Raw genomic sequence first — 25,885 nt, 5'->3', positions numbered from 1 at the left:
ACTCTGTTAGTGTACTGATTTTGGTTCGAAGTATCTTTCGTGTTGTAGAGTATGCAGAGGGTGTGGATGGGTATCCGCTGACGCATGAGTGGACTCTCTATGTTTGATTCGGTGCTTATATTGGCTGTAATGCTAACATGGGATGTATGGCATTCAGGAAGCCTTCAAGGGTTTTTAGTGCCCGGTAGAGCACCACTGGTATTGAATTTAAATAGTATGAGCCAAGCTGACTAGAGTGTCACGAAACAGGAATAATCCACCCTAGATACACAGTCTACCTGTCCTTGTCGGTCTTTCTTTCCTGCTAGCTCGCCGAGTTGAATAATTGCAAAACTCACAGCCGTCATTGCTATCCAGTACAGTTGATCGACTTTAAATTTCCTCGGTGACGTTCAAAGCTAAGTTCGTGCACCCCATCGGCACAGTAATCCACGCCGCCGAGGCATCCGAGGCATCACTATAGTTATAGCCTCCATTGGAAGACATAATCTGGCCAACGGTTGTCCCAAATTGTTCAGCGAGGTCCTTATAAACTCCATAGGTAAAATGGAAGGGAGTGACAGTGCAGGAACTCGGCACACACTGCTTGACCTTAATGAACGTTCCAGCAGGTATCTCCTCCGTTATAGAGGAAATTCCTACTTGCTGAGCCTCGCTAAAGACAGTGTCCACGGTAACATTTAGCTTGTACAGCGCAATCTTCTCAATAGTGTCGCCCGCAATGGTCTTGTAGTCGTGCGGCCCGCCCTTAACACAGGTTGCGGTCGCGTTCTGCCGGGTCAAGAGGCAGGTTGTGCTGTCCGGATGGCAGACTTGGCCCGGGATGCGGAGGGTAAAGTCGGCAAATATATGCTCTGCATCGATCATCCGGTTTGCTCTGGCGATATCGCAAGCTCCACGGTCGAATTTCTTCGCGATGCTGAAGATAGTATCCTCCGACGTGGTGGTATAAGTGAAGGTGGTTGTGTTGAGCGAGGATTGATCGCAACTACCGCGAGTTGAGTGTGGCACCGCGATAGTAGTGGTGGCCAAGCCAAGCAGAAGAGATTTGGATGATAACAATTGAACCATTTTGATCCTTGGATGAAAGGGGATCTAAACAAGAAAATGTCTGGAGCTTGAATCGGAATGCAGAATAAGGGGTCAACAATGGGGTTTCTCTCTAATTTATATGCCTTTCGTCAGGCTTGAATTCAAAAGAGGGGGTTCATATGAACCCCGAGCTCCACTAGCTCTGCGTGAAAGCTTATGAATCTTCAAACACATACAGTAGAGCGAAATGAGCATGGGGATCAATTACTACCTTCGTTATAAAGCACCCCAAGGCTAGCCATGCTGGGAAATGCAAAAGCGGAATAATCAGGTTCGGCCTATTCTCCAACTGGAACTTCAACTGAGTGGAGGCAATGCGTCCATAGTAGCCCTCAATCTTGTGAAATGAAGACCTAGTCGACAATTTACATAGCTTGGAAGTGGCCCCTGTGTTGAACATCAGATATATGCCTCAACTTCCTCGAAACATATACTTCAAATAAAAAAAATACAGAACATGTGATTTTATAAAGATCAAGCTTCTCTGCATATTCTGCATTCACCGTTCATCAATCCGACCAGCGAGGAACTCCGCATTCACTTCAACTATGATGCACCATTTCCGGTTCGAGCGAAGTAAAACATCGAGGACGGGCCTCTCGGACATAATTTCGATCTTGACTGCGAGCAAGTGTGTCCACAACGCGAGGGACAAGCGCGGGTAAAACCTATTGCGCTGTTCGTTTACTTCCGCAGGTACGACGCGATCAGTCGGTTATTCAATGCACCCCCGCAGATCTGAGACCCGAAAGCGCGGGGAACAGACAGTAGCACAAGGGCTTGGGCACTTCTAACTCCGCACAAAGAGGTGTATTGCAGGGGTGAACGCCTTAAAGCTTCTTTTCTGTTGTCTGGCGTCGTGTCCAAGTGCTGTTTGGGCGCCTTGGCGCATGCTTGGCGGCTCGGGGTCGGGCTGGGCTGCCAGTTTCGGGTAAGTCGAGATTTAATCTTTCGGGATAGCCTCCCGGGCAAAGGTAGTGACGGAGTATGACCTTGAGTTTCGAGTATTGTGTGGCAGGATTCATGGTCTAGTCCGGGGGTATGGAATTGTGGCGTTTGACCTCGCCAGGAGGGTAAAAGCGCTTGAATAGTCTGGAATGCTCTCCTCACCGCACGGCCTCAAGTAACATGATTTAGTTATGCTGCAAGAGTAAACGACAGGCAACGACGACAAGATTCCGGAGTTCGAAACTGATCCAAAGTGGAAATTTGCGGAGAGAGGATAGAGAATGAGATTATAATATCATATTCACATATTCATAATAATTATTATCCAAGAAAATTCCGTCACGACGTAACTAGATTAACATCGTTGTCCATAAAATGTCCCTCTCAACTCCATTCAATTCCAGACCCCAAGATTAGTTGGAGGTATTCTCAACTTCGAACTGCTCCGCAGCGATGCGCTCCTTCTCGGTCTTCAGGTCCTCGATAGTCTCGACACCAGCAAGTCCGAGGCTCTCGTTGATTCTCTGCATGCGCAGACGATCGGCCTCAGCAATGCTGTCTATGCCTCCGCCGAAGAAGATATCCAGCTCCTCCAGAGTCTTGTCCTTGGTCTCGGGCGCGAACTTCCAGATGAACAGACCACCTAGAGCACTGAAGATGGCGAAGAAAATGTAGGTACCGTACTTCATGCTATTGAGCATATCCTTGGTGGTCAGGCCGATGACGAAGTTGAACATCCAGTTGGTGGAGGCGACGATGGAGACACCGCGGGAACGCTGGCTGTTGGGGAAGATTTCTTGGGTGAGCACCCATGCGACAGGACCTGGAAGAGAGAAAATATATGTTAGCGACCCTTTTCTTTGTTTGTATCAGTTGTGTACAATTATATAGAGAACATACCCCAAGAGTAGGCGAAGTTAACGGCAAACAGCCAGATGAAGGCGATGGCAACCCAGCCCTGAGCCACGTCTAGACCCTCGTTCAGGTCCCACTTGGGCTTGAAGAGACCCTCGACAATGGCCACGACGATGTGGCACAGGAACATGCCAACAGCTCCAACAATCAGGAAGGTCTTACGGCCAAATTTGTCGAGGTAGAGGACTGCAGGCAGGGTGAAGATGATCTGCAGGATACCGGTCACACCAGTAGCCAGAAGACTTTGCTTGGTGGACTTGAAGCCGAAGCTGCTGAAAATCTGGGGCGCGTAATAAAGCACAGCATTGATACCGGTGAACTGCTGGAAAACCATGGTGCAGCATCCCACCATAAGACGCTTGAACATGTTGGGGGCAAAGAGTGCCTTCCAGGGCGCCAAGGGGCCACCGGTACCAACCGCCTCACGCTCAGTCTCCTCGTCGAACATCACAGCCGCCTTAATCTCGAGAAGCTCGGCCTGCAGCAGAGGATCGGTGGGTTCCAGGCGACGCAGCTTAGAGAGGGCCATACGAGCCTCGTCCTCGCGGTGCTTCATCATCAACCAACGGGGGAGAAGGGGAAGAAGAACATGCCGAAGAACAGGATCCACGCTGGGATAATCTGCAGGGCCAAGGGCAGACGCCAGGCGATAGTCTTCTGGCCCAGGCAAGTGTGGCCATGGTTCTGTGCCGCATTGTAGGTGCCATCCGCCAGGTAAGGGTTGGCGATACCTTCCGGGTTGCAAGTAGTGCCGCCGACATACTGCATACCATAATCGAGCCAGAAAGCAACGGCGGTACCAATGGTAATAGACAGCTGCTGCAGCGAGACCAGCGAGCCACGCAGCTCCGGGGGCGCAATCTCAGCCTGGTAGAGGGGAATAACCATACTGAACATACCAATGCCGATACCACCGACGATACGGCCGGCGAAGAAGTATGCAGGTTTCTGAGCACCAGCCTGCAGGCCCGTGCCGAGTGTGAAGATGATGACAGCGACCATCATGGCATACTTTCGGGAGATACGGTCCGCCAACACACCGTTGATCAAAGCACCAGCCCAGGCACCCAGCTCCAGCGCAGCGACGAGCCAACCCTGAATGGTCGATCCCATGAACAGGGGAAAGTGGTTCTCGAAGTTCTCCATCACCAGGACGGGACTCATAACACCCTGATCATAACCGTACATGATACAACCCAGCGAGGCAAACAGACAGGTTGCGAAGACATATGGGTTCTTCAGCATACCCGCAAGACCATGAGGCTTCTCCGCATTGTTGCGGCCAACCACCGACTGACTAACCGCCATCGTGGAGAGGTTTCGAGAGGAACTTCTGGAAAGCAGCAAAGAAACGATCGGGATCCTAGTCAATCAGAAGCCCCGCGATGGGCGGACCGCGGGTTTATATACTTCTCGTGCTCGCCTCTTTCTTCTTTTTTTTTTCCCCTTCGTCTCATTTCGCTTTCTGGGGGTTAGCGCTTGAGATCCCAGAAAAAAAATTTGCCCCGGACCAAGTATAGTAGCGTCTCTAGCCATGGCACCAATCGCAAGCTGACGATGCCTTCAAAGAGGGGACCCTGGGCCCCAGGAATTTCCAGTGCCAGACCCCCTCCTCCAACTAGCACGGCGCTAGATAGATTGTTGGCTAGACCCGGAGGCAAGTCAAAAGTCGGCAATGGCATATTCCGGGTCTGCTGAGAGACATCCGGACCAGGTGCGCGAGAACAAGCCTCACGGGGGCTAACGGACGCCACCAAGCTTTTTTGGCCAAAAAGAAGCACTCTTGTCCCACGCCTCGGCGGTAAGTATGGCGCATGGGCGCCGAGCAACCGTACGAATCGGCTTTGGAAACCTGGGACAAAAACGCCTCGCATTGGCTGACATATGGTCTACACACGGCTGTTGGCCCCAACTTGCCCGCACGGAATCCTTTCTTTCAAGGGGCGGAGTCACGGCTGGTGTCTCCTAGCAAGATATCTAGTGCTGACAGGGAGATAAGACCCAGAACCCTCACAATGCCCCCGCTGGCCCGATATTTGGCCGATGAGGTGCTAGCGTTCATGCAACAAATCTGGGGAGATAGTTCGGTATGGAGTAGAGGAGAGGTAGGGATGTATGGATGTCCTACTCCGGACTGAGTACGAGGATCTTGGTATTCTCGATTCTTCCGAAAGTGTTTTCATAGCAGCGATTGAGTAATTGAAAACGCGGCTTCGTATGCTCGCCCTGCCCATCCAAGCCTCGATCCCAACATAGACGGCGTCAAACGGGGAGGCCGCGTCGTGCTCTTGTGATGAGCAGAAATTTTCAGGTCTCAAATGTGGGCTCACACCCGTGCCATACAACAGGCACCCAGCAGAGTAAAAAAAAAAAAAAAAAACATTAGGGTATAGCGGGGGGCCCCAGAAGATGTCAGCTCATTGGGCATCACCTAGATCGAAACGACGACTCAAAATCGTTCTCCCAAGCCAAGGTTTTAGGGCGTGGAGAACTGGCGAGGGACCGTAGCATTTCTAGAACGCCCACTGGAACGCCTACTGGATCGCCTACTGGGGTTTGTCACGGGAAATCTAGGGACCCATCGAAAGGAAAGGGGGTGGGCAAGGGGAAAAAAAAGCATCCGGTCTCGAATACTCCATCCGAATAGTCTTAGCCGCGACGATTGACCCAGCGCGAAGAAAGTTAGGTAACACTGTGTCAGCGGCAAACCAGGCCGTGGATCTCGGCATCTGTGGGGATCCGAAACAGCCTGCCAAGCCTCGGGGAACCGAAGTATATCGGAGGGACGCGTGGCATGGTGTTTTGCCCACGGGGACTCTGGTTTGGGGTCTGGAGATTCACGACTTGTTTTTTGCAACCTTGCCAGTTCCAGATGCCCGGTGAGCACAGGAAAAGTCGGGGAGGCAAATCTGGGGAACGCCTGAGTTGCCTGTTCCGGCCCCCTCCCCTCAGGGAGCGGAGATGAGATGCAGCTAGTGTTTTGTTAGTTGGGGATTTGGGGGTTTCGGGCAACCGAACCTGTGCCGGTCGTTCCGGTGCCGGAGACCATCCAGCATGACTGCTAAATTCCGAACACTGACCAACGCGAAATGAATTGGCGTTGGGCTCCCAATGGCTCTCACTAGGGGAACCCCGGCCAATGGGAGTCCAGGCCAGCCTCCGTCCCTGGCTTGGGTCTAACCAAAGACGACCAGCAACATGCTGAATTGGGGGAAATCAGGAAGGAATAATATCCACTTAAATCCGAACCGTCGCAGTTTGCTTGGACCGCCTGATTCAGCGTCTGTGTAAAGGAGACAGACCAATGATTCTTCGCGCAACTGGTGCTCTACGCCGAAAATGCTGGGTTCCAACCTCCTGCGTACATATGGGGTGCATACCCAAGTAGAGCCCTAACCGTATGCGCAGGCTGCGGGGGTGTCCAGCATCCAACCAAATCCGTTCGCTAGCGAGTATCGACATCCTGAATCATGTCATTATCACCAAAGTCACAAAGCAAGGTGTCAGTGCCCGCTAAGGATGGCTCCAGATGGACAAGCCACCGGGTGACTCCGAGCGAGACATGCCTGAGTCGCCAGATGCCCCTATCTCGTTGCGACCATCCAGGAATGTCACCTTTGAATAAAAGTTGCATTCAGTATTATGAATTATGCCTGTTTGGTCCGTTCTGCACGAAGATGCCAATGGTTGCGTTACGGCAACCTGGCCTAGGCAGTTGGTCAACTCACTAATGCTGGACTAGTTACTAGTCATCGTTGGCGGCTGGTCTTTTCAAGGCTTCTGGAGACCCAGAATAGGGATTCAACCTCGATGGTCTCTGTGATGTTCTTCCTCTTTGTCTCTCTCTCTCTCTCTCTTAAAGACATAAGATGCCCTGTTTGCAATCAAGTCAAGTTCTGAATATTTGTCTCATACGACTCATCTCACCGGTTTCTGCAGGAGTGGTCGGTCAATCTTTGCCATTGTGCACGAGGACCCTGTCATTGCTCTGCGGCTGCTCTGCCATAGCATCCCCTTTGTCCGAAGATTCAAAGCATGGATCCACAAAGACGTGAACCACGGAGAGAGGCCCTGGGATGTCCATCAAATCCTTTGTGCAAATGTCTCGGGAGCCTCTCAACACCAGCCCTATTCGGCTCTCTGTCACTTCTCGTCCTTTCAAATTTGCCCTTTTGACGCAAAACGATACAAGGTCTCATGCAACAGAAGAAGGCATGATCCATATCAGCTGGCTGAAAGAGGCTCCCAGGGGCCCTGCGTCGGCGCAGATCTATATCTAGCCACTCTGCATCGCTTCGTCTGCTCTCTCTCCATAGACGCCTCACAGAGTATTTGTGCCAGAGTACTATCCCACAGTCACAGCTATAGCTATACCGCGCGTTTGAACACAGCATTAGGTTCAGCACCGAACATGCTCAACATTACCTCAGCCATGGAGTCCTCGGTTCTCTCCCTCACTCAGTCAGCCCAGTCCCATAACCCACCGGAAGAAACCCTCTTTAATCTCAGCGGTCTGCCCCCCGAGTTGATCCTAGAGATCGCAAAGAACCTAGATGATCGATCCCTGGCCAACATGGTCCAGTCGTGCCGTGATTTCCAGTGGCTCTTAACCCTTGACCTCCAAAAACGGGCCCGGCTTGCCGCTCTCGCCCCGCGAGATCTCTACGAAGAGAATTATGTTTACAACGACGACGACCACCCCGGTATTGACGAGCCGGTCTTGCGTCTCGGACGCACGATCAGCGTCCCGAGGCGAGGCTTCGGCCCGTTGGCAACTGAGCTCCTCGGACGAGGTATCGTTTTCCGTAACCTGCACACCGTACGGTTCTTTCTGCAGAGTGGTATCAGCGCAAACGCATACACAGTCTGTGGAATGCGCATGCTAACCCTAGCCGTTGAAAGCTCCTACATGCCGATGATCGATCTCCTTCTGGAGTTCAAAGCCGATGCATCCCTCCTAGACCTAATTGTCCAGCGGAATCCTCTTGCCCATGCGGCCGCGGCCGGCAACGACGAGTGCGTGCAACGCTTTATCCGGGCAGGAGCAGACGTGAACCATCGGGCTGTGATGCAGTTGATGGCGAGGTTCTGCACCCTCCAGACCTTAGCCATGGCTGCGACCACAGGAGCTGATTTCGCCTCCGCCAGATGTCTAGAGCACGACGTGTGCGGGATGACCATATTGCACAATGTCGTTGAACGCAGGGACCCGCAGGTCCTGGCGTGGATCATGCCTCGCTTGCCAACTGGCTTGATCAATTCCCTCAATAGCTTGGGCCACACAGCTCTCCACATGGCTGTTCTCTCCCAGACGCCCCAGCTTCTCGTAGCCCCGTTCCTCTGCAGCCAAGACGTTGACCTCAATATCCAGGATGTCACCGGGTACACCGCCCTCCACCGAGCGATCGAAAGAGGCCATTTCGACACGGCCCAGTTGCTGCTCCAGAAAGGCGCCCGCGTCAATCTGACCACCAGTGATGGCGAGACTGAGCTGCACTTGGCGGTTGTAATGGGCGACTATGACATCGTGCGTTCCTTGCTCCAGCGTGGCGCCGATATCAATGCCTTTCGCCCCGTTACCGGAACCCCTTTGCACTATGCAATGCAGCGGCGCAACACGATACTTATCGCCATTCTTCTTCGCGAATCCTTGATGGCGCCTAATTTAGGCCTGAGGGATATGCATGGCCGTACTACGCATCAGCTAGCACTGACTTATCAACAGCCGGATCTACTCTCCCTTTTCTTCTGACCCGAGCCGAGATGTAGTATCCATCGTAGAGGGCGGATATGGAACGTGTTGACTTTCAGTATATTTGATTATCCTTTTGAGATTGATTATTCGCATGTTCAGATACCATAACCTTTCAATATTCACATAAACTATTGAGTTCGATTTTTTTTTCCTTTTGTATTGTATCAAAGAAGGGAGGGGGGTTGACGCCCAAAGCTAAGCATTTCCATATTTGTAGATCCTACGGATCTAGTCTGATGACATTAAAAGGACCAAGGATCATCAACTCATCCAAATAGATCAGCCGGGTATACCTGTCAGGCCTGTCCTTTTCGAAGGGGGTAGGACAATGACAATTCCGAAGGAGTCTGGTATGACTCAAATCGAAACAGGCAGACCAAGTTGTAGTGGTAGTAGAGTAGCCAATGGGGCCCGATCTGAGAGTATGGCATCTTTCTTTTCAGGCCGGGGAATCACACAGAAATGGACGGGAGGGGAGTTGGCTCGTTTCAGATTACCTACGAGTATTGACAATCGAACGAGGACCAATATCGCCGACGGCATTGACTTGAGGAGAATTGGACTTTGTTGGAGCTATGACCGTAGATATATCGCTCTAAACACAGAGACAGGAACGCCTCGACAAGGATTCAAGAGACAAAGACCAGTTGGATTAAGATAAAACAAGACCTGGTTAGATGGTACACAGTAGGAAATCAGAAATAGAAAAAGAAAAAGAAGGGTTGAAAGATCAGGAGGGTCGAGGAACATGGTGGAGGTCGACTTGGAGGGGCGCATATGTACTCTGAAAAACCGCACGGGCTGGGCGCCAATCTCATGGCTATGTATGCAAGGTATGTAATGTGAAGATGCTCGTGAACTCGTCTCGACGGCGAACCAAGGCTTCCAAGGCTGTGTATGGAGGCCCAACTCTCGTCTTGCTTTTCTTCTTCTCGGTGTTCGATCATTCCCATTCCTCCTTAATAGTCGTCCCGAGTAATGAAACGGCGGAAATAGGATGATAATTGAGTTCAACCGCCTCCCTCGCTCAACTTGTTTTTCTTCCATCTCGATGTTTGGGTGGTTCATTTTCGTTGTTTTTTGCTTCTTCTCCACAACCATTGCCTTGGATAGAAGGTAAAATAATTCAGTTCAAGATTGGGTATCATAACAGAGCTGTTTGGGCAAAAGTCGCGCAGAATTAATGGAAGAGAGGATGAATGTAAGATGGCGCGAGTATGACGAAGAAAAGCATGGATAGTCAATACGGTTCAGAGGTTAATCGGGGTTGGTAAGCTAGTGGATAGGGAGATTAGTGCCATATTCATTTTCGTGACCAATGACAGCTGGAGATATGACTTACTCGAAGAACAGGCCGCGAGTAATCTTCGTTGTCCTGGAGCGACACACTACTATCCCGACGACCGTTGGGGTAGATGTCGGTTTTCAGACGGTTGTCGGTAAAAGTGTGCTTGCGACCCAGGCTCGACGACCCTGACTGGTCATTCCCTTGAGGGAAAACGCCCGGGAAACTCGAGCCTCGGCTTGTGCGGTTCTCGGCCATATCCGCGTTGCTAGGAATGGGACTTGCCGCACGAGCACGCTTTCGGTAGAAAAAGATCATGAAGATAAGCGCACCGACCAGAGCGAGACCTCCAATCACACCAATAACGATGCCGGCAATCGATCCTCCACTGAGCTTGGAGCTGTCACTGCTGGCACTATCTGCCGATAGATCCTGCCCGGTAGCGCTCGCGGCAGAAACAGTGATTGTCTTCACTTGGCCAGCCGATGTGGTTTCCTTCACAATTTTCCCAGCCGTAGTGGTGTCCGAGGATGACTAGAGAAGGGTTATTAGCGATCCGAACGGTACGGAGTCTGTTATGGAGGATTCGAGCGATACAGTTTGTGCTTTTGTAGAAGTAGAGGAGGATGATGTCGTTGACGATGAACTGCCCTGTAGCGTCTATAAGACAACATTCCCATGAAAGAGCGCAAAACCCCAGGCATGAAAAAAGGGTCCAAGACACGAAAGGCAGTTTACAAACAGAAGGGAAGAGGGGAGGTCTCGAAAGAGCAAGGCATGGACTTACCGAGGTGGTTGAAGTGGTTGAGCCGTCGGAGGCTGTGCTGGTCACACTATTACCAGAGATCTTCACGTATGCCCATACGCCCTTCGCGGCACTTCCACAGCTATCGGAGGGGTAGCCAGGGCAGCCCGTCGAGCAATCTGTCGTATTCTTTCGCGTGTCTTCCGCAGGGGCCACATTACTGCACCAGCATTTCTTTCCTTGAAGAACTCCGAGAGCGTAGTCGGCACAAGTTCCCTCACAGGCTCCGTTAGATTGATAAGTATCGGTGACTGTTTGAGGGGGAGGGGGTGTTGGTCAGTCCTCAGGTCTTGTGAATTGGTTCTTGGCTGTGCTTCACATACCGGCTGAATATGAAGATCCAGTGTTTTCTGTGGCACAATATGCCAGTGAACTTGCCGCTTGCACCAAGGGCTGTGCCAGCAGGGCCACAGTCGACAGCACGAGCGCGAGACGCATGGTGGTGCTGGTCTGGGTTCAACAGATGGCTAGCACCAGGCACCCCGATTCCGATTATTTTCTGATCCGCTCCAATTCCGCCCGACTCGCGGAATTTTGGGGGATGTGTGTGAACGCAGTAGAAACGATAGAATGGGATCGAAAATCCAGATAAGTGGTTGTGTGCCGACCGGTGGTTGGCAATGCCGATCCTTATACGATAGGACGGCGTGGGGAGGGTAGATAGGGAGCGAGGAACGAGGAACCAGTGTTTGGGACGAGTTTAACGATTGACGATTTAGTGATGTGACGATCCCCCACCGGCAGAAATTCAAGGCTGTTCAGAGACACAATCGCATCGCCCCTCCCGTGTAGGTGTCGAGGGAGGGTAAGGGGGGAGGGTGAGAGGAGAGGGTTGTAGTTGCAAGCTGTTGAAGGTGTGATGGTGGAAAGAAGCTTGAAAGAAGGGGAGTCACGGGGTGGACTCCCAAGCCCAAGAGTCTCGGACAGTTGTAGGAGAGCATCCCGGCAATGCCGCTAGCTTGGTGGGCCTGCTCGAGCACGTCCTTGCGGTACTTGTTATTTGTTACTCCGTACTGGTTACTCTGTTACTAGTTTGCCTATGGACGTTTGCCTACTTGTATTGGTTATCCTTCTGTCCTGGCCTGGAGGAAGTTCAGGTGGTTTGCTGACCGCAATGGGCCAAATAGGGTGAGGAGGTAGGTGAGGCATGGTATACTTCCGGCTCTACCAGCCGATTCAGAGCATCACCACGATCCTCAATCGCATCATAGATTTTGACTTTGTTTTGCTTTCCCCTCCCAACAGCAGACTCAGCCCAGTAAACGGAATACCAGGTTGGTGCATCAGGGCTCCACTACGATTCGTAACATTGGCTGGCGTGGCTGAGGAAAAAGCTTCGGAACCAAAGAATATGACCGGGGCCCCTTCCACATTCCTCGAGCATTCCCCATGCCCTTCATACTTCCTCTTGCTTAGGGAGGTAAGAATAGCAAACGACTTAGTCACACCTATCTCTGGCAGAAACCATTGTGTCTCTCATGGCCTCAGGGCCTGGGAGGGAAAAAAATACTATCTGTGTGACAAGAGAGAGGGGGGGCCGCGAACTAGTGAGAGTGCAGCATACGTAATGTGTGGACCACACGATGCCGTCGCCCTGTCTCAGAGTCTCTCGGGCTCTTTCTTGCTCTCTTAGCTTCTGACTTGGGGCCTTCTAAGTCGTTAGTGCAAGTGGTCCAAACAAGCCACTGACCAGCTTCGTCCGGCAAGCCACACGATGACATGAAAGACATGCCAAAGCCCAGTAGCGGCCGCCTCTACTCCGTACATTGGTCTCCGAACCATCGTCGCCATGTTATCGTGGTGAGAATGAGCAGCACACTCGGACGGTCAAGGATATTGATAGCGACCGGGTTTCATGTACAGAGTAAGAACCTCATACCAGCAAAAGAGGGGAGAGAACACTCATTCAACCCAAGAAAAAAAAAGTCATACTAGCGCCCTCTCAACAGTCTTCTATTATATAGTCATCCAGCCCAGAAACACCCTTCAATCCCATAATTTTAATGCCAGCCTGTCATGCCATCTACATGAGAGCAGGTAGATGCTCAGCAGTCTACTTGGTATTCTGCCAGAGGGCTCGGGGCCTTGATTATTTACAGGCCGTCTCACAATCAGCTCATCATACTTTCTCGGGGGAGGAATGGTCCCCAATCAGAAGGCCGCTTCTAATCTATCAACTTTTTCACATTCACATCCCGGGATCATGATCGAGAGCGTCGAGCCGAGAGATCAACCGACCGCAATATCAAAGTAGACTCTAGAGACGAGCTTTTGATTAAGGAGCTCAGTCTCTAACAACCGATCCATGTGTCCAGTGTACTCCGTATCTTTCGTCTCGCTCATCCACATGTGCTCCGAGGTTCGATACCTGTAGACGCCAGAGGCGACGATCGGTGTCGTGCAAGGAAAGGATATCCGGATGTGACAATACTTGCATTGTGTGCCGCGGGCCCAGGTGAAATGGGGTGGGATCTTCCGGTGCTGTACACCTATTCGTCGTGCCCCCGTTGCCGGTTGCCCCCTCAGTGGTTGTTGCGTTGGCCGAGTTGATCCCAGTTTCTCCCGGTTTGGAAGCTTCTCAAATGCAATAATCGTCTCACTCGCGCTACGCTTGCCACCCTGTCATTTCTGTTTTCCCTTTCCTTTGCTTCTTTGCCTTGTCTATCTTCCCTTTTTTTTCTCTCCCTTGGGTCTTTCCCTTTCTGATATCAGATCCGCAGTGAAAAACCTTGGACAGGCCAGATCGGCCGTCTGACGGCGAATCCTGTGCCAAAGTGGATGCAACGGCTCCACTGGCCGCAAATTGGCCAGGACGTTGTGGCAATCCCGGTCGGCGGAAAAAGTTATTAAGGACTATTAAGGACAGATTATGCATTACATAGGCCCAGAATCCCACCGATCGATCGATGATGCCGGGCGCTGAAACATCATCAATCCCAACCGACACTTGAGCGTACATCTATACTTCCGACTCTCCGTCACTCTCAAGACACACGCTTAAAATTATAGTGTCTTCCGTCCAATCCCATATTCCGTAACTCTCTCTTAGATCATCTCGCATTGTATCATACGGAGTACACCCCTTCGGATCGAGCGACCCGTCCGATCGTCACTGTATTATATCATTTGGAGCTCACGAAACTTCCCGACCAGCCTCAGTCCGAATCCGCCCTCACCAATAATGGCCCTCGAATCTAGAAACCCCCCAAGTCCACTTCAAGAACCAGTGCCAATGACAATTCCATCGTGCCTGAGTGCGCCTCCCTCTCTCCCCACAATGACCTCTCCACACCGACCATCCAAGTCCAAGCCCATTATTCATTTGTCTGAGACATCACACCCACAACATCGCGGGTGGCGGCAGGGATGCGTGTACTGTAATCCATCGGGTCGTACTAGGGGGGCCCAACACACACCAACGCCCCCCATGATCGCCCGTCAGAAAATCCTTCGCAGACGCGTTGCTCGACTCCATCTGGGCCTGTGGATGCTCCCTGTCGGCTTTAATCTAAACAACACGGAGCAGCAGTCTAGACGGCCCCTTCAGGTCCCTGCTTCCGTTCCACCCGTACTGTGTTATGTGTACCCTGGGTATACCGACGTGTCCTGCAGGGAAGTGCGCCCGGGACATCTCCTGGGCGCGGTTCATAGATAGAAAACTTGTCTGGCCTGCGCCCCTTTGTGGCTTGCAGACCTGGTCTTGGCTTCGTTGCGTCTGCCGATGATTCGGCGCCGCGGCTGTGGTCGCGACGAAGATTGAATTGGCGAAAGCCAGATCCGCTTGGCGAAATATTCAGAGCGGAAACTGACCATGCAAGATTGTGGGCACTTTCGGGAATCTAAATTGGGAATTGGGTCCAAGGTACTCCATGCTCCGTCCTCCATATAGAGTATATCTACAAAGTCCATATGAATCTCGGCGTGGAGAGAATAATACTCCGCTCGGGGGTAGGCTTAGCATGGATTGAATGGAAATTCCACTAACTAGAGATTCTGTGCCGCGGTGGCTATAGACTTTCTGCTCGGTGCAATATAGGTTCGGTATAAGGTAACGAACTTGGCCTATCAAGTGTTCTACGGGGCAAAATTGCTGTCAATGTTCTGCAGACGGTAATCGGCCAGATACGGTTTAAATTCAAAGGTTTTTCCTGATACATGATTCTTGGTCTCATAACATGAAGGATAAATGCAAATGGTGAGATCAATTGATATGTTCAATGTCAATCCGCGCTCTCGCTCGACCTCATGTCTTTTTCAACCCTTTCTCTGAAAATAACATTAAAAAAAAATCATCAGAGAACTGCATAAGAGAGCATCATAAGAGAATATCATAAGAGAACATCATTAGAAAACATCATAAAGAACTATCAACACTCGGGCTAGATGATCCATTCTCGCTCTCTGGTATACCGTCCTCTGCTCAGGCGTCGCCGCGGAGGCATCCTATCGATGAGAGAGGTTGCGCGCTCACGATGCATTTGCTTGATACGTCGTCGTCGTGCCTTGCGGATCTCATCTGAGAGCTCAACGATTTCATCAATTTGGCTCTGCAGGAGTTACCAGTCAGTCATGTTCGTACCAGTAGCAATAGGGCGTAACACGTACAGGTTCCAGGTAGGAGAAGATATAATAGAATGTTCGTGTTTCATCAAATTCGTAGCCAAGTCGCTCGATTGCTTCCCTAACAACAAGGTCCTTCGTGATCTCCGTCCAGCGTTCGTCCTCGGGCTCCTTGAGAATCTGTTGCCCAACCCGCCCTCGGAGCTCCAATTCGTCGATCTCGACTGTGTTTTTCGGAGCAATTTCAACGATGTCCAGCGCGCCAGACATTTCGATGGCATCTGCATTGGCCGGAGCATGAACCACGGACCATTGATCTGTGGCGTCGTTCGATATCTCATCAATGACGGAGCGAGGCTTAGTTCGCCTCGTGCGGATTTCAATCTCTTCATCCTCTGTCTCGATTTCTTCTTCAGTTGTCTCGCCGTCGTCGTCAATGGTCAGGCTGCGCGAGATATCTCGCCGCGAACGGGTGCGGGTGCTTGCAGTTGCAAGCGAGTCGCTTTCATCCAGCGATCTTTCTCTGTATCGTGAAGACACGCTTCTACGCTCCCAGGGATCGCGAAAGTCAATTGAGGGCCCACTGACTGAGGGCAGATCGTCTTCTTCAATCCGGCGTTTGATGATCAGATCTTCTTCGGCTGCGCGGCTGCCCTTCATACAGCTTCTACACCTTCTGTTAGACTTATCTCAAGAAGCTGACCACTTGAGAGACTCACCGTCGGCGAATGTCCACCTCGTCAACACTGGTTCTCCTAGTCGACACCTCGATACTCGGTGCTCGTGGTAACCGGGGGTGATCAAACCCTAAGACACTGGTCAGCAGCAGTATCCTCGCCTCTCAGGCTATAGATCCGTATTCGACACCTACCGTGGTCAATATGCCGATGATGTGTAATCACATCTTGATGGATGGGAGGCGCGCGAATGGGCTCCAGAGGCGGCGGAGTACGCTTTTGCGTGCGAACCGTCAGCTCCTCTCTCTCAACACTATCCCCCCGACGGCCGCGCTCACGCGAGTCTCGTCTGATAGTAAGCTCTTTCTCTTCGACCTCGTCCCCGTCCTCTCGACGACGAGGCCGCGAGCGCCTTTGGCTCCGAATTTGGATTTCCTCGTCATCTTCTTCGCCAGGCTCGCGACCCCCGCGCCATGATCCGGGGGGCAGTTCGCGGACATATCGAGGCGCCGGCGGGGACTGGCGCAGCCGCACCGTCTCGCGCATCCGGATCTCATCGTTGTCCTCCTGCTCCCGTGACGAGGGCCGATCCTTCCACTTCATGACGAGCTCCTCCTCGAAGCCGCGCTCATTGCGACGCCGTGGTTCGCGCTGTCTGTCTCGTTCTCTATCGATCATAATGCGCTCCTCGAATTCCTCCTCATGCCGCGGCCGCCGGGGCCGCCTCGATGGCCGGAAGAGAATCTTCTCCTTCTCATCCTCATAGACCTTCTCCATCGGCGTCCGCAGGTCGCCCTCACTCGCCCGCTCCCGGTGCCGAATCACCACGTCCTCCTGCTCCAGCTCGCGCGGCCGCGGCCGATGCCGCCGTCGGTCCCGGTCCACGACGAGCTCCTCTTCCTCCTCGATCTCGCGCGTCCAGGGCCCGCCCCGCCGCCGCATCCGCAGCCGCATCTCTTCCGCCTCCCGCTCGTCAACCTCCTCCATCGACCGTCGCACCGCCAGCGAGCCGCGGTCCCGTGGGGCTGTGAACGCTTCACGCATGAAGTCGCGCGGAGGCCGGTCCCGGACCCGCAAGCGCTCGAGGTCTTCGACCGGGGGCATGGAGCGCCGGCGGCGGAACTCAATGTCATCTTCGAAATCACGCTCCGGCCGGTATGAGCGAGGATCGCGCTCACGCGAGCGGGAGCGCTCCCGCTCATATACCTCTTCCTCATAGTACTCGCGCGGGGGTGCCCGGCGAGACATGGTGGCTGGAGAGTATGAGTACCTGGCTTAAGGATCCACCCGAATGGGAGTAGGAAGGATATTCAGGCCCTGCCTTTGTCGATGGCGTTTGGGGGATGATGGGGGATATTGGATATTGGCCTTCCCAGAGTGGCGCCGCAATGGGATATCGATGGGGTTGCGGAGGACAGGAAAGTCGGGTTTCCGGTCGAAAAGAAAGACAGGGCTCGATGCCTTGAATTTTTTTTTTGGTTCTTCGGGCTGTGTGATAGCCCTGATCAAACTGCAGTTGCTGGCCGGGATCTTGTCGCCCCCAGGAATGTGATCGGAGGGACCTAGGCGGCTGCTCTGGTGTTGGTTCTGCGAAAGCGCCTGTTGCGACGAACGAGATGGATGTGTTTAGTTCGGCCCCGTTCCACGTTGCTTCTAGGCACCCTCACATCCGCCTGTTGTGTGGATTCTTTCGCTTTTGTCGAAGGCCTTTGATCGGGGCGAGAGGCTCTGGACAATTGGCGGGGCAGCGCCAGCGGGGAACGCTCTTTCTCTGTGTCTTTCTCTGTTTTGTAGTCGAGAACTCTCGTGAGAAAACACCGGAACAAGGACGCAGGGCCCAGGAAAATAAAGAAAACACAATACCCAATATGTACAGAGCCAGAAAGAAGGCCCTCAGTGCCGCGAAGGAGGGAGGCATACGACCGAAACTAATGTCCAACGTGAACATCGGACCGCTAGTCCGCTGATGTCACGGCCCACGCGCCCTTGGCGGCTGCATGGGACAACAACTTTCTAACACTAACAGCAGCCTAACATTCGAACAGCCTGCCACGAAGATCCAATAGTTCTGCCATATCCTGATAACTTGGTTTGTTGATTGGGATGTATCCTTGGCCGAGAGCAATGTTGGATTTCCATGGATCGATCCACGGTCTTGTTGGGTCGACCCGGACTGTCCACGCAAGAATACACAATGCGGCATGCAGGCTGATGGTGGGCCAGATGACGTCTACTTCTCCTCTACTAACACTGGATCTGTCCGCAAGATCTAGGATCATCTCAGGCATCCGATCACGAGGCAGCAGAGACAAAATCGAGGACGAAGCTGGACGGCAGCGTTTTTAAGGTTCTTGTTATAGACTCGGGATGAGGGAATATATTATGATAAAAGTTGGGCATATAACAACCTTCAGTTTCCTCCTGGTTATTAACATGCTGGAATAAGCCGCGAAATTCTGGAATATCTCTATGTATTTCCCAACACGTACCATAATCGCCCGGTGGATAGTTGCTCGGGGCGAGTTGGTGATTGCAAAGTTGATTTGCAGAGAAGGAGAAGCACTCACCCCAACCCATTAGACTAGGCTTCGCCAGCCATCTAGAATGTACGCCCTTTGGAAGGGGGAGGGGTCATTACCAGAGAAAAAAAAATTCCGGTCGACAGGCGATCTGTATATTTCATCCTGTTAGGCTGCACCGGTTCATTGAAACGCTAGGCGCATCTGCCCTCGCTCGGGTTTGCCTCGACCTCCTCCGCGGCCCACTCGGCCGCGAGTCGAGCCTCGAGAAGTACCAGCGCTATTGAGACTATTCGTCGTGCGCGGCGGTTGTTGGGCGTCACGCGCGTCCTGTCGTTCCTGAATTTCCAGATCTTTGGCAAAGTGCCAGTCACCATGTTCTTCCCGTTCGTACTCGGGGAAGGACTTAGAGCAGCGGGGACAAATGAACCGTGGAGGTTCCACATGGCCAAGTAGACTCTCATAATCCTCGTTCATTCCCACACCTCCTATAGAGAGTGTCGGATCAAGCTCAGCAGGGGGACTCTCTTCTGTAGCGCCGGGGCTCTGGTTCTGGTTCTCATTCGGCGGTTGAGCAAAAAAGCGCTTGATGCCCTCGTCATCGATCTTTCTTTTCTTCTCGGGTGGAGCCACGTCACCGAGACTATCGGCATCGCGAATCCGCGCAGGCTGGCTCATGGATTTGGCCTGGTCGCCGCGGAGCAAGAAACTCTCGATCGCGCGATTCTTGCTCACGCCATCTTCAAAACTGCTCACACTCAAGGACAGGTTGGAACAGGGCCACGCTTGTCCGTCGGTGAGGACCTGGCGCATCAAGGTCTTCGCCAGTTCGAACAACATGTTCTCATCGATAGCATTTGAAGCTGGAATGGGGATCTGGCGCGATCGTGTCTGTGCCGTTCGATGATGAAGAGTGATCACGCGGGGACGACGTCTGTTTTCAAGCACGCCGTCTTCCACCAGCCGACCGTAAATGTCGGCCGCAAAAATACGCAACCACTTGTCCGCCTGTTCGACCGAATTGATGCTCGGTCGAAAGGATTTGGCCGAGAGCATAGATTTGATCTGTGTCCGCGGGTTAACTTCACTTCGATCATCACCCCTAATAATCCCATATAGCCATGAGGCCGTTCCGTCATCGAGTTTGGTGCGCAGTTGCTCCAGCGGCACATTCAGAAGATCGCTGACTTTCTCGGTCCCAAAGAAAGATGTAATCTGGTCCCCGAGCTTGCCCCCCAACATCCGGATCTGGGTAAATTTGTAGGTCCCAAGGAAGTGCTGGATGGCCCGATTTCGCACAATCGTCTGCTTATTGGGCTTGTTGCAGGCACTGCCCAACTTAGCTAGCATCTTGTTCCGCGCCAGACCCGCCGAGCAGGTGTAGTTGAGCCTGTCCCAGACCGCACCGCGGACCGATCGGATGATTTCTGACCCTACCAGCATGACGATGTCATCCCAATCTGGGTTATCTTCCTCTTTTTCGTGCATATCTAGTTCAATCAAACAGTCTTCGTGATTCCACTGCACCGCTGTGGTTGGCGGAACCGGCAATTCCGCATCTCTAATCACATCCTGTGCTCCCTGTCGCAATTCAGGATATCGCTGGAGTAGAACTCGATAGACGAGGGGAGACAGATCGATGAAGACTTCATCAATACTGGCCTTCTCCAAGCCTGCCGATAGACCCTCGGTGAGACTCAATAGTTCAGTGCTTCCCTCTGTAGACCCCTCCTCGACGCACCACCTCTCCAACTCCTCCTTCATCGCCTTGAGGATCTTCCTAGACTCAGCCCGATACGGATCCAGCGATACCTTATCGGACTTGATATTCCGGAACGCATCCTCTCGGTAGGCCCATCGGCCACCCTCGCCTTCTCGAAATGTGGCCACATGCTGCAGGATGATGTTGGGACACAATTTGCGCGCCTCGGCGGCGGTGACCATCCGGGTGATGCCGAACGATCGTGCCGCGTAATTGACGGCAATTAGGGATTCCCACTGGCGCACGGCGAGCGGTGAGTCGCGAGGAGTCCCCAGGCGGACCATCTCACATTGCGCATAGAAGGCATCGAGGTCGATATGCGCGATGGCGCGAAGAGGGGTTGCGGTCGAGCCCTGGCGCAGCAGGTGTAGTTGGCGGTGGGTGAAGCGGGAGCGTTTCACCTCGGGCGACGCATTGGGCGGCTCTTCGAAGGACATGCTCGAGGATGTAGCATGGCGACCGGTCAGATTGGAAGGAGGATTGGTCAAGCCAATATTGATCTGTCTGACTGATGCATATCCCTCCAATGCACGGCCAGGATGCTGGGAAGGGAGAGTTTCGGGTGGTTTCGATCTTGAATAGAGGCCCGATCGGGCTAGTGCCTTCACGTGCCTAAGTATTAGAGCCTCAGGTGTTCAGGTGTCGAAGCGTCGAGCCTGTGGGTTTCTGTTTCCCATGTTTCCATGGTTGAGAGCTTCGTGTACCTCGAGAGAGTAAACAATCCTGGGTGGGTTCCCAACCTATCAGATAAGTACACATCAGACACACCTCAATTCCATTCCCACATAGCTAGCAATGTAGCATTTGGAAGGAGTCAGGGCCCCATCTTGAGATGGCTGCCCAGTCGAGATTGATATGTGTATATGCTGGACTCTTATCTTATTAATAGCATCGATCATGACTCAGAACGGAGCCGTGGACTAACTTATAACTACTTAGTAGTCAACGACAGTATATGGACAGGGCGACGTCCCACATGAAGCCAAATGCTCTTGAAAGGAACAAAGCAGGATAGACCAGGTCATGTGAGCATGGTTCAAGATCCTCCTCCACCACCGCCTCTTCTATCTTTCTCTCCGTCTCATCTCTATGCCAATCCCCTCTCGCTCTGTTTACATTGACCCTTGGCTGGGTACACCGATGTACACCGATGAGGTCAATCCACTTGTGCAACCCCTGTCAAAGCCCAACCCCCTTGTCATATCAACGTTTTTTTGACAGGGCCCAAGATCGTCTCCGATCGGATGCTGACACACCCGATTTGCTGAGTGGCGGCCACGGGTGCCCAAGCCCACGCATTCCTGCCCAACGCCCATCAAACTGTGGCAACGTCTTGTCCCCTTCGGTCAGCAGATTGGCGCTTTGCTGCCTTGCATGGCCAGCGGGGAAGGATCATCCACATCCTCCCACTCACATCCAAGGACGCCCCTCGTCAGGCGCAATTTGTTCGGTAACCTGGTACGTTCGCGAGCCCGGCTCGTCCCTCCCGAGCAGGTCTAGCACGACCTGCCTGTTGTACCGTCCTTCCTGCTGTTCCGTTGGAGTCTACTCTGCGACCAGACGATCGATAAAGATTGACCGCCTCGCCTGCTTGATCCACCCAGCGGCTGGCCAAGTGGGGGGTTACGCCCAACCCAAAGGGCACAGACTGAGTAGCAATCCAAGCTGCCAGGTGGACGGAACCACGGGGGATCGCCCTGACCCTTGGGATTGGGATTCCATTATGGTCTTATTCGAGTCACCAACTCGTCCGCACCACGCATCACAGAAGTGAGGGACGCCCTGACGAGGATGGACTCAGGGTTTCTCGTGCCTGACTGGGCCCGAGGGTAATCATCGACAAAGGCGGTTACCGACAGGGTGCAGGTCGCCCCCAGCAGCCCGACCAGGTCGCACAGTCTGCAGCGTCTCTCGTCTAAGCCGGATTTGACCGTGCATGCTTTGGTGACCAGCGAAACAGCGAAGAGCCCGTAGACCCCGTAGACTGGGCTCGGCAGGTTGTCGAAGCACTTGAGTGGAGAGTCGTGGCACCAGCCCAAACCCCCCTCAACCCAAAGGGAAAAACCCGTGACGCTGCACGAATCCGAAAACCCACGCCCAACCGCCCACTTTAGTTCGCCCCTCCCCTTCTCCTGGCACACCTGGTCTTTCTTTCTTACAACGACTTCCTGAACTTCCTCTCCCTCTCCTCCCTCTCCTCCCCCTCTCTCCGCCCTCCCCGATTACCCTGGACTCTCCGAGGATAATCAACCCAGCGTGGTCACCTAAACACACCGAGAGGATCTCAGCCCCCCTCCTCCTCGGTCCCGCAATCTCATACTCCTGAACCGCTCTTCTTCCGCCTCACCTCTCTATCCTAGCCGAGCAGACTTGATTTGGTCTTGCGGCAATCTACAGGATATTTTGTTTTTGCTTCTCTCGATTTACCCAGGATATTATCGGTGTCAATCCAAGCGGACAACCACAAAGAAACCCCAGGAGCAACCAGGATTTTTCCGGATTTGTTTTTCCAGAAGGACACCATTGAAACTATCCCGACCAGAAAGGACTTCCCCGGATAATCAGGACACACAGGTTCTCTTGACGCTTGTCCGTTGAAACCTGATACACTATCGTGGCCATATTCTTTCCGTGGACTGTTATTCTCGGTTCTTGATTAAATCCCTCCAAGGACTCAGACCCCCAGGACCTTCCCCACCCCACTCATCTCCCGTTGTTCTAAAGTGATCACGGGCGCGACATTTCTCCTCTACTCTGGACGGTCGCCTCATAGAAAATCCACTGTATATTCCTCCATATATCGGACGCCTTCTCTCACCATCTGCTATCCTCATCTCTCTCCCCAAGGAAATTTCTTCGGTTCAGCCCGGATTATTTTCATTTTCTTCTTGATTTGACCCGTCGGAAATCCTCAGGACCCTCTTTCATCCGGATATCTTGCCTTGGACACACATTATGACAGGCCGTCAAAATGAATACTTTATCCCGGGCGACGGAATCAGCCGAGAAGTGATCCAAGCAGATATCTGCCGCTATCTGGGAAATGATGCCCTCGTGAGACCTGGCAGCCATGGTGTCCGTCTTCTCTCCCCTGTTATTGTTTTTTTTTTTTGTTTCTCTCTGGGATTCAAGTATTTTGATCGGTAATCCCGAACATCATCACTGACTCGTCCCACAGGGCCGCCCAGGTTTCTTCATCCGTGCCTATCGGAATCTCACATCTGTAAGTAGCCACCCTCCTGTCAAATGCAACCACGAGGCCATCGTCATTCAAGGGACAGCGTCCAAGGGGAAACCAAACAAAAGGAACAGCCATCTAACTGGGTTTTTTTAAAACATCTAGGAGATGATTGCTGATTTAAAAGCTGACTCTGCCCGCTGGGAGGCGGATGTATCGCGTCGGGCTGACCTAGGCTATCCCCGAGGTAGTTACATTCAAGATGTGAACTTATCTCACACACCTAACACTGTCCCAGCGAACTATGCCACATCGGCCATTCATGAGGTTCGCCAGCAACAGGGGCCTTCCCCTCCTACATTTAGTGCCGCACCGGCGCCGCAACCTTACATGGACCCGTATTCCCAGAGTCAATACAGTGGATCCCAAAATGCTCCCTACAACAACCCTTCTTCCTACAGTTCGACTCACTCGCCTTATGGATCAACCCAGGCTCCTTACCCTCCGCCTCAGGTCACTTATTCTGGTTCCCAACCCGTTGTAACGACGGCGGATATGCACCCCTCTTCCTATACCTACTCGGCCTCCGGCTACGGTTACGAGGGTAGTGGCAGCCGAAATGCTCCCAGGTATCCGGGACCAGGTTATGATGCCGAGTCGGACTATTCCCCTGTGACTTCCGGGATGGCCTACCCGGCTACCACTGCTCCGGATCCCCGGATAGGAGGTGGAGGAATGGAAGCCAGATATACTCCGGAATACGAGCGCAGTAGACCGCAACAAACTACCCGGGAACGGGACCCTCATCGCCGGCGGTAATCCAGCTAGCGTCCCAAAAATCGATTTGGCATCCAAAATTTTGCACTTCGCAAACTATGATGACACGTTTTTCTTCCTTTCTATTGTGGCCACTGGATGAAATCTGCTTTTATTTCCCCCTTGAACTGTGATAGACCCGGAGAAAGTATGATGGACTCGACGAAAAAGCTCAACAAAAAAATTTTTCCTGGACAACACTCTCCACATTACATCCACTTCACGTCGGCCATTTCATGTCGTCTTCTCTCCCCTCTCCGTCTGTCTCCAACCCGTCGAAATTGCCCGTTTTCTCTCTTGAAGTCCAGGAATTAGCCGGATCGGGCCGTTTCCTAGGTCATGGACCGTTTTGTGGTAAAGTCGGGAGGAAACCTCCCACGATCGGTCCGTTATATATTTCCTTTACCATGGACTGGAAATTTCCCCACTGGAAATCAAATCAGCCTTCGCCTCGCTGGCGAGGTCCTCCACGGGAACTTCCATCTTTAATTTTCTCTGCGCTATGGTGCAGCTGCCGGTTAGGAGTAGGAGCATTATGCGTTGAACGGGGTTTTTTCTTAGGACAAGGTGGCTTGCGTTTTTTTGGAACTTGACATTTTGGCCGGGCTTTCATGGCATTTCCGCATATTTCGCCATCTTCTCGGGGATCCCATTTTTCTTCCTGCCTCGGCCCTTTACCTTCTGCTTTTTTTTCTTTTGGCTCCTTTCCCTTTGGACGGTGTACAGGATTTGTGTGGTTCAGCAACTTTGCTACTGTTAACCTTTATTTCTTTTTTCTGCCCCGATCCCAGGTGGGCCATGGGGCATGTTCTTCTCATGTTTGCTTTTTATCTTTTTTGTTTTTCTTCCTCGTGGATACTGGAAGAGACTGCTTTGATAAAGCGATGCTGATGAACTACATGTAGATATGAGCATATACGGCGTTTACCAAATCTGTGGTTGACGCGTTGGCTGTGATGAGAGACTGGTTCTAACAACTTAATCTGAACCCCTTTTCACTATAACTTTGGATCTTGCTCTTATATATCATCCTAGACTGCTCTGTCTACGGAATCAACCTCGAGTTGAATTATGTCTGACTCTCAAGTCATCTGTGGTGAAATGCAAAACATTGTGCCTGGTATGGCTAGTATCTTCAGATCTTCAGAATCAACCTTGGGTTCAATTCCAGGTAATTTCCAATTTGTCTTCGCTCGACCCATGAAGCTTTTTGGTAGCGGGGTCGATAGGCTTGCATGTAACTACTTGTACGGGTCCTCACAGTCGAGGAATGTCTACGCATTGGAGGCTCCCCATGACATGCACTAAATATAGTCTCGAAAAACTTCTCCTGTTATATGTTAGAAGTTTACCATTGAGAAACGTAGGTGAAAAACACCAACAAACCCCGACAACCCCCGATTTCCCTAGCCTCTAAGAAATCCCATCTAGTACCGCAATGCGGAATACTCAAGTCTATCTCTAGTCTTTATATCATTTCTGGTACACTGATTGAACAGAGGAAAGCGACCTGGTGTCGGTTATATGATCACTCTCAAAACATAGTACATAGACGGCATCGCGTCGGTTTCAG

General features: G+C 52.3%; 7 protein-coding genes across 7 annotated transcripts; 2 read left to right on the top strand and 5 right to left on the bottom strand.

Moving 5' to 3' along the window:
* Nucleotides 1-372: 372 nt before the first annotated feature.
* Nucleotides 373-1,071, bottom strand: N7462_003567 (LysM peptidoglycan-binding domain-containing protein; the record flags this gene model as incomplete). The annotated part of the gene is made up of 1 exon (XM_057075293.1): nucleotides 373-1,071. The coding sequence occupies one exon, from the start codon at nucleotides 1,069-1,071 to the stop codon at nucleotides 373-375; it is 699 nt and encodes a 232-aa protein (XP_056934798.1).
* Nucleotides 1,072-2,453: 1,382 nt separating this feature from the next.
* Nucleotides 2,454-4,263, bottom strand: N7462_003566 (uncharacterized protein; the record flags this gene model as incomplete). Its single annotated transcript, XM_057075292.1, has 3 exons — nucleotides 2,454-2,863; nucleotides 2,941-3,469; nucleotides 3,523-4,263. 3 exons carry the CDS (start codon nucleotides 4,261-4,263, stop codon nucleotides 2,454-2,456), a joined length of 1,680 nt encoding a protein of 559 aa, XP_056934797.1.
* A 3,103-nt stretch (nucleotides 4,264-7,366) lies between these two features.
* N7462_003565 (F-box domain and ankyrin repeat protein) lies at nucleotides 7,367-8,707 on the top strand (the record flags this gene model as incomplete). The annotated part of the gene is made up of 1 exon (XM_057075291.1): nucleotides 7,367-8,707. The coding sequence occupies one exon, from the start codon at nucleotides 7,367-7,369 to the stop codon at nucleotides 8,705-8,707; it is 1,341 nt and encodes a 446-aa protein (XP_056934796.1).
* A 1,260-nt stretch (nucleotides 8,708-9,967) lies between these two features.
* Nucleotides 9,968-11,238, bottom strand: N7462_003564 (uncharacterized protein; the record flags this gene model as incomplete). Its single annotated transcript, XM_057075290.1, has 4 exons — nucleotides 9,968-9,985; nucleotides 10,053-10,529; nucleotides 10,783-11,051; nucleotides 11,124-11,238. The coding sequence occupies 4 exons, from the start codon at nucleotides 11,236-11,238 to the stop codon at nucleotides 9,968-9,970; spliced, it is 879 nt and encodes a 292-aa protein (XP_056934795.1).
* Nucleotides 11,239-15,179: 3,941 nt separating this feature from the next.
* N7462_003563 (uncharacterized protein) lies at nucleotides 15,180-17,285 on the bottom strand (the record flags this gene model as incomplete). Its single annotated transcript, XM_057075289.1, has 4 exons — nucleotides 15,180-15,347; nucleotides 15,406-16,024; nucleotides 16,080-16,167; nucleotides 16,232-17,285. 4 exons carry the CDS (start codon nucleotides 17,283-17,285, stop codon nucleotides 15,180-15,182), a joined length of 1,929 nt encoding a protein of 642 aa, XP_056934794.1.
* Nucleotides 17,286-18,739: 1,454 nt separating this feature from the next.
* Nucleotides 18,740-20,755, bottom strand: N7462_003562 (DNA-directed DNA polymerase eta; the record flags this gene model as incomplete). Its single annotated transcript, XM_057075288.1, has 1 exon — nucleotides 18,740-20,755. The coding sequence occupies one exon, from the start codon at nucleotides 20,753-20,755 to the stop codon at nucleotides 18,740-18,742; it is 2,016 nt and encodes a 671-aa protein (XP_056934793.1).
* A 2,518-nt stretch (nucleotides 20,756-23,273) lies between these two features.
* N7462_003561 (putative transcription factor RfeG) lies at nucleotides 23,274-24,315 on the top strand (the record flags this gene model as incomplete). Its single annotated transcript, XM_057075287.1, has 3 exons — nucleotides 23,274-23,393; nucleotides 23,497-23,541; nucleotides 23,662-24,315. The coding sequence occupies 3 exons, from the start codon at nucleotides 23,274-23,276 to the stop codon at nucleotides 24,313-24,315; spliced, it is 819 nt and encodes a 272-aa protein (XP_056934792.1).
* Nucleotides 24,316-25,885: the final 1,570 nt, after the last annotated feature.

This window comes from Penicillium macrosclerotiorum, assembly GCF_028827735.1.
Source record: "Penicillium macrosclerotiorum strain IBT 26536 chromosome Unknown utg000003l_segment0_segment0, whole genome shotgun sequence".
Classification (NCBI taxonomy): Eukaryota; Fungi; Ascomycota; class Eurotiomycetes; order Eurotiales; family Aspergillaceae; genus Penicillium; species Penicillium macrosclerotiorum.
The sequence above is the reverse complement of the archived record's forward strand: the minus strand, read 5'-3'. Positions and strand labels throughout refer to the sequence as shown.